This window comes from Mustela lutreola, chromosome 1 (genome assembly GCF_030435805.1).
Source record: "Mustela lutreola isolate mMusLut2 chromosome 1, mMusLut2.pri, whole genome shotgun sequence".
Taxonomy (NCBI): Eukaryota; Metazoa; Chordata; class Mammalia; order Carnivora; family Mustelidae; genus Mustela; species Mustela lutreola.
This window is the reverse complement of record NC_081290.1, coordinates 199889583-199895582: the sequence shown is the minus strand read 5'-3', so window position 1 is coordinate 199895582 and position 6000 is coordinate 199889583. Positions and strand designations below refer to the sequence as shown.

General features: G+C 45.5%; 1 protein-coding gene and 1 non-coding gene across 2 annotated transcripts in view; both read right to left on the bottom strand.

Annotated features, from left to right (window-relative positions):
* Positions 1–1210: 1210 nt before the first annotated feature.
* The window catches only part of BARX2 (BARX homeobox 2), a 72700-nt gene continuing 67910 nt past the window's right edge, over positions 1211–6000 (bottom strand). The window contains exon 4 of the mRNA XM_059184875.1: positions 1211–1968. Within this exon, the coding sequence (XP_059040858.1) occupies positions 1702–1968 (267 nt within the window). The 3' untranslated portion in view covers positions 1211–1701. The remainder of the gene's footprint in view (positions 1969–6000) is intronic.
* On the bottom strand, positions 5880–5981 carry LOC131822868 (U6 spliceosomal RNA). Its single transcript, XR_009350352.1, has one exon. It is a non-coding gene; the product is annotated as a U6 spliceosomal RNA (small nuclear RNA).

The following is a 6000-nucleotide window of genomic DNA, read 5'->3' as shown; positions in this document are numbered from 1 at the left end:
AGTTGTTTTACAGCAGCAGGTTCTGCTCCCTAGTTGCAGCCATTACGAAAGCGGGTAGATGTTTCCTGAGCCCACAACTGGGCAGAGTTACCACGTGATCAAGAATTGCTAGTTGGGGGGCTCCTGGGTGGCTCAGTGGGTTAAGTCTTTGCCTTCGGCTCGGGTCATGATCCCAGGGTTCTGGGATCGAGTCCTGCATCGGGCTCTCTGCTTGGCGGGGAGCCTGCTTCCTCCTCTCTCTCTCTCTCTCTCTGACTGCTTGTGATCTCTCTGTCAAATAAATAGATAAAAATCTTAAAAAAAAAAAAAAAAAAAAGAATTGCTAGTCGGTGAGCTTGGCGCTCTGCCCCTCAGGCCATCTATGGGCTCAGCACCACCCCCCCCGCCCCCCTCCCCCACTCCGCACAACAATCAGATAAGAAAGGGTCAGAGTTTTCCACCTTCAGTGAGTCCAGGGCCTCCCTCTTTCCTGGTCTTCCTGAAAGTGGGACATCGTTTTAAATTTAAAATCGCAGAGCACCTCTAGCCAAGAAGCTCTCAAATCTTCTTTTGCTAAAAGCTGCCGAGCCCATCACCCAAATGGATACTTAATAAAGATAAACAAGAAACCCATAAAAATGGTTACCTGTGCAGGATGGGGGGGGGGAGGGGGTACGGGAGTTGGGGGCGCAGAGAAGCAAGACTTCTTTTTGTTTGACTTTGGAAGCTCGTACATTTATTATGTGCTCTTCAAGAAAGTGAAGCCGTTTTTAAAGCTGGAAGCCCACGGTGGAAAGTGGCTGACGGCAGAGCGGCTCTGGCAGAAGGCGGTGGGAGGGGTGATGGGCAGAGACCCATCTTCTATTTTATAGTGGGCAAAATGAAAGCCTGCGGAGCTGGGCTATCTCTCCGGGTCTTTCCACAAGCCGTATCCAGACAGGGCTAAATATACTCCCCAGAAGACACAAAATACCCAATCCTTTTGAAAGATTTATTTTTAATTAAAAAATAGAAGTTATCTTAACAGAATCTGCTTGGCAGCTTCGGGGAGGGCAACTCAATAAAGCGAGAAAACCAGGGCTTCTCCGCTCTTGGGTCACCTGACTGAGAATGGGTACAAAGGCACACGGGTCTTCAAACGAACTTTATTCAGAAACAACTCTAATAACTCAGAACTTGCTTCCCCCACCCTTTTTTGCCCACCCTCACCAGCCCGGCCCCACCCCCCGCCCCCACCCCCAAAAAACAACCAAAAACATTAAATTCTCTTTTAAAACGACAGAAATAAGTGCTGAGTTAGGAAGGAGGCCAGGCTTGCGGCCCGGGCTCCACCATGATCTCTCTGCTTTGATGACGGGCTGTGCAGGGGCTGGAGGGAGAGAGCCGGGGCAGCCCCCCGCCGTGCCAGACCCCGGGGGTGGGTTCTGGTACCCAGCCCCGCAGCCCTCGCCCCAGCAGGGGCAGGCAGTTCCAAGGCACTGTCTCCCTTCATCAAGGGCATCCGGTGGCTAAAACAGCCTTTCAGGAAGAGAAAGGCCTAAGGCAAGCAGGTCTTCATCAAATGCTTGTGATGAAAACCACTGAGACCCGTGGGGGCTGGGAGACATGGATCTCTTCTCGCCGAGTTTACCAGGCTTTGGGGAGCGTATCTCTCTCTATTCTCCCTGACTTCCCTCTTTCCATTCCTCCCCATCTTCCCCTTCCCCCAATTGAGTTTTTATTTTAGCTTGATGGTGGGGGTTCCGAAGAGGCTATTGGCAACTCCTGGGGCTGGCCGGGGGGCTCTGCCACCTCTACGGAGACGTCGCATGCTTCCGATTCCTGGGGGTCACAGAGCTCCTCCTGTCCCTGGGAGGGTGCAAGGCGCTCCTGGCTCTGGGCCTGGCTGTGCATTTTCTCTTCAGCTTCAATCTCTTCTGATGTGGGGATGGAGTTCTTCTTGGGACGACCTTTGGGTTTTGTAGGTGCTTCCTGTCCACCTTTAAGAACCTTCGTGGGAGAAAAAAACAGTCATTAAATCTAATAAATAACTCCCTCCCTCCACTTTCCCACTCAAGAGGGTCTATAGGGTTCCTTCCCAGCAGCGATGGCCTGGCAAAAGGTATTTTCAACCCATCACCTGTAGAGTATAAAGACATCTTCATTCTTTTTATTATTGTCATTATTATTATTTTAGAGTGACATTTTAAAAAGGATTTTTTAAAAAAGATTTTATTTATTTATTTGACAGAGGGAGAAAGAACACAAGTAGGCAGAGGGAAAAGGGGAAGCAGGCTCCCCAATTGAGCAGGGAGCCTGATGCAAGACTCGATCCCAGGACCCTGGGATCATGACCTGAGCTGAAGGCAGTCGCTTAACCAACTGAGCCACCTAGGCACCCCTTTTAAAAAGGATTTTATTTACTTATGTGAAAGAGAGAAAGAGAGAGAGAACACGTGCTAGGAGGAGTGGGTGGTTAGCAGAGGGACTCCCCACTGATCAGTGAGCCCGACATGGGGCTTGACCCCAGGACCCCAAGATCATGACCAAAGGAACACACTTAACTGACTGAGCCACCCAGGCGCCCCCAAGATATGTTCATTCTTTAAATGTTCAATGTACTTTCAGTGAGTATCTCATATTTTGGCTTTAAATAAAATGATCACAAACACATTAAATAATCCAACTTCAACAATAAGGAAAGAAATAACAATTAAAATATTAAAGCAGTACCTATCAAGCTGACAAGGTAAAAAGCCAATATTTATAGCAAGCAGGAAAATAAATACTCCAGTGTGGAAGTGTCATTGGTACAACCTTCTCAAAAGGGAAACTGAGAATTCAAATTAAGTCTTAAGATGTGTATACTCGGACAAGAAATTTCACTTCTAAGTAAGTCATCAAAGACTGAGATGAAGACTGATCTGTAGAAAAGTTCATCAAAAAGTTGGTTGTAACAGCAAAAATTGGGGGGGGGGGGATACTTTAAAGTTTAGTTATATGATTGAGTAGATAATTATAGCATATCCCAGAGAGAGAATACTTGATAAACATTACAATCATTTGTGTAGAATGTTTAATGACATGGGAAATATCATTAACGTACTTTTGTGGAAAACAGGTTATAAACCAGCATAACCCAATCTGGAGGACGGATGACCTGTTTTCAGTGTCAGGATCATGAAGAATTTTTCATCTTTCTTTCTTTCTTTCTTTCTCTCTCTCTCTCTCTCTCTGAAGAATTTTTTTTCTTTCTTTCTTTCTTTCTTTCTCTCTCTCTCTCTCTTTTTTTTAGTAGTCTCTATTTTTTTGGTACAATGATCATGTGTAAGTATTTCTGTAAGAAAAAATGTTACAAGAGATATACAACTGAATGGCTCAAAGATGGAATAGAGAATAATAGTAAGTTCCAGCCAGTTTCGAAAGTTGAATCACTACGGGCAGTTGAATTCTTACAGCTGCGTCTTTGGGAGAGTTCCTGAAAGACTGAGCCTCAGCTTCCTAGTCTACGAAACCGAGATGATACCACCTCCTCTCACAGGGGGATGACTAGGGTGACCAACAGATACAACGTACACAAGAGAGCAAGAACTCTTCCTGCTCTGCAGAACCCAACTCCCCACTCTCCTCCCCTGAGGAACTCAGCTTGCAGGGTGCTCCTGTGGGGAGCCTTCCCTGACCTCCCAGGTCCACGCCAGAGGCCCTCCACCAGGGGCAAGGTGAGCTCTTCCCCTTCCTCCGTTAGAGCACTTTTCACAAACCACTGTCCCTGCACATTTACTTGCCTGCTCCTCCCACTCTGTCGCTCCAGGGAGCAGACGTTCAACAACTGCAGGGGAAGAAAGATACAGAGCAAGAAATGTAACAGCGCGCCAAATAGCCTTGGCTGATCGCAATGGACTTGCACATTTATTGTCCCAATGTGTGATGTCGAGAATACCGTAACTTACAAAGGCAGAACTTTAAAAAGACGTGTATGTTACTTAAGAATATCACAGACGGTCCCTGAGCTCTGACTTGGTGTCCTTGTAGCTTTCCTGGGCAGCTAGTGCCACGCGCTTCAGGAGGACCTGGATTAGCACGGATAATTAGGAGTGAAATGTATTGTGCTACTTACATAACCCACTTAATCTTATCTTCTGTACTTGAACAGAGGTTCCTTGAAGGTAAATCCTGCAACTTTCCCTTGCTTCGTGCTCCAGACAAATCACTTTCAACTAATTTTACACAGTTAGTAAATACTTATCAATCAATTATACCTCTTTCTTTCAAGAGAAGCACAGGACCTCTGGGTGCTGAACTGTAGGAATGAAGGCAGTAACTCAATAAGCCAGAAATTCTTGTTTTAAACAGCTTTATTGAGATAAAATTCACATACCATACACTTCCTAGTGACAACTAAGTGATCTTTTGTACAGTCAGAATTGTACAACTATCACCAGAATCCAATTTTATTTTATTATTTTTTAAAGATTTTATTTATTTATTTGACAGAGAGATCACAAGTAGGCAGAGAGGCAGGCAGAGAGAAAAGAGGAAGCAGGCTCCCTGCTGAGCAGAGAGCCTGATGCGGAACTCGATCCCAAGACCCTAAGATCATGACCTGAGCCGAAGGCAGAGGCTTAACCCACTGAGCCACCCAGGCACCCCAGAATCCAATTTTAAAACATTCTTAGCACCCCACAAAAGAAACCCCATACCCATTAACAGTCACCTGTATTTTGTCCCAGGCCTTGCCCCCCTGCCAACCCTAGGCAACCACTCATCTGCCTTTTGTCTCTACAGATTTGCCTGTTCTTGCTATTTCATATGAATTGAGTTACACAATATGTCATCCTTTGCCACTGGCGTCTTTTCACTCAGCATGAGATGCTTTCAAGGGTCATCCATGCTGTAGCCTAGATCAATACTTCAATTCCTTTTTATGGCCAACTAATAGCCATTGTGGGAACAAATCATATTCCATTTACCCATTCATCCCTGGAGAGACGCGGAGGTTGCTACTACCTTTTGGCTGTTGTGAACAGTGCTGCTGTGAAGAGGGTACAGAAACATCTGTTCACTTCTTTTGGGTGTATCCGTACAATTGGGATTGCTGCGTTATATGGTAAGTCTGTTTTTTTGTTTTTTGTTTTTTGTACCTTCCGGACTATTTGCCAAAGCGATTGCACCATGTTCCAATCAGCAGTCTATGAGGGATCCAATTCTCCATATCCTCACCAGTACGTGATGGTATGTCTTTCTGATACCAGCCACGCCAGAGGGAAGGCCGTGGTACCCCATGCTTGTGAGTTACATTTCCCTGAGGACTGATGAAGAGGAGCATCTTTTCCTGTGCTTATGGGCCAGCCATATGTTTTCTTGAGACAGAGGTCTATTCAAATCCTTCACCCAAGTGAAATTTGGTCACCTTATCATTATTGAGGTGTAAGGGTTCTTTTTTTTTTTTTTTTAAGATTTTATTTATTTATTTGACAGACAGAGATCACAAGCATGTGGAGAGGCAGGCAGAGAGAAAGGAAGCAGGGCCCTTGCTGAGCAGAGAGCCTGACTCGGGGCTTGATCCTAGGACTCTGGGACCATGAACAGAGGCAAAGGCAGAGGCTTTAACCCACTGAGCCACCCATGCACCCCGAGGTATAAGGGTTTTTTATACACATTCAGGATACAAGTCCATCATCAGATACAAGATTTGCAAAGACGCTCTCCCGTTCTGTGTGTTGTCTCTTCCCTCTCTTGGCGATGTCCTTCACAGCATACAGGCTTTTAGTTCTGATGAAGTCTGATTTATTTTCTCTTTCATTGCTTGGGCTTTGGTGTGCTCAGGCGATTTTGCCAAATCCAAGGCAGTGAATATTTACTCTTAAATTTTCTTTTTGCAACACTCCTCTGGCTATTCGAGGTCTTTTCTGGTTCCATAAAAAAATATGGAGCGCTTCACGAATTAGCGTGTCATCCTTACGCAGGGGCCATGCTAATCTCTGTATCGTTCCAATTTTATTATGTGTGGCAGAAGCGAGCACTACACTTAAATTTTCTTCT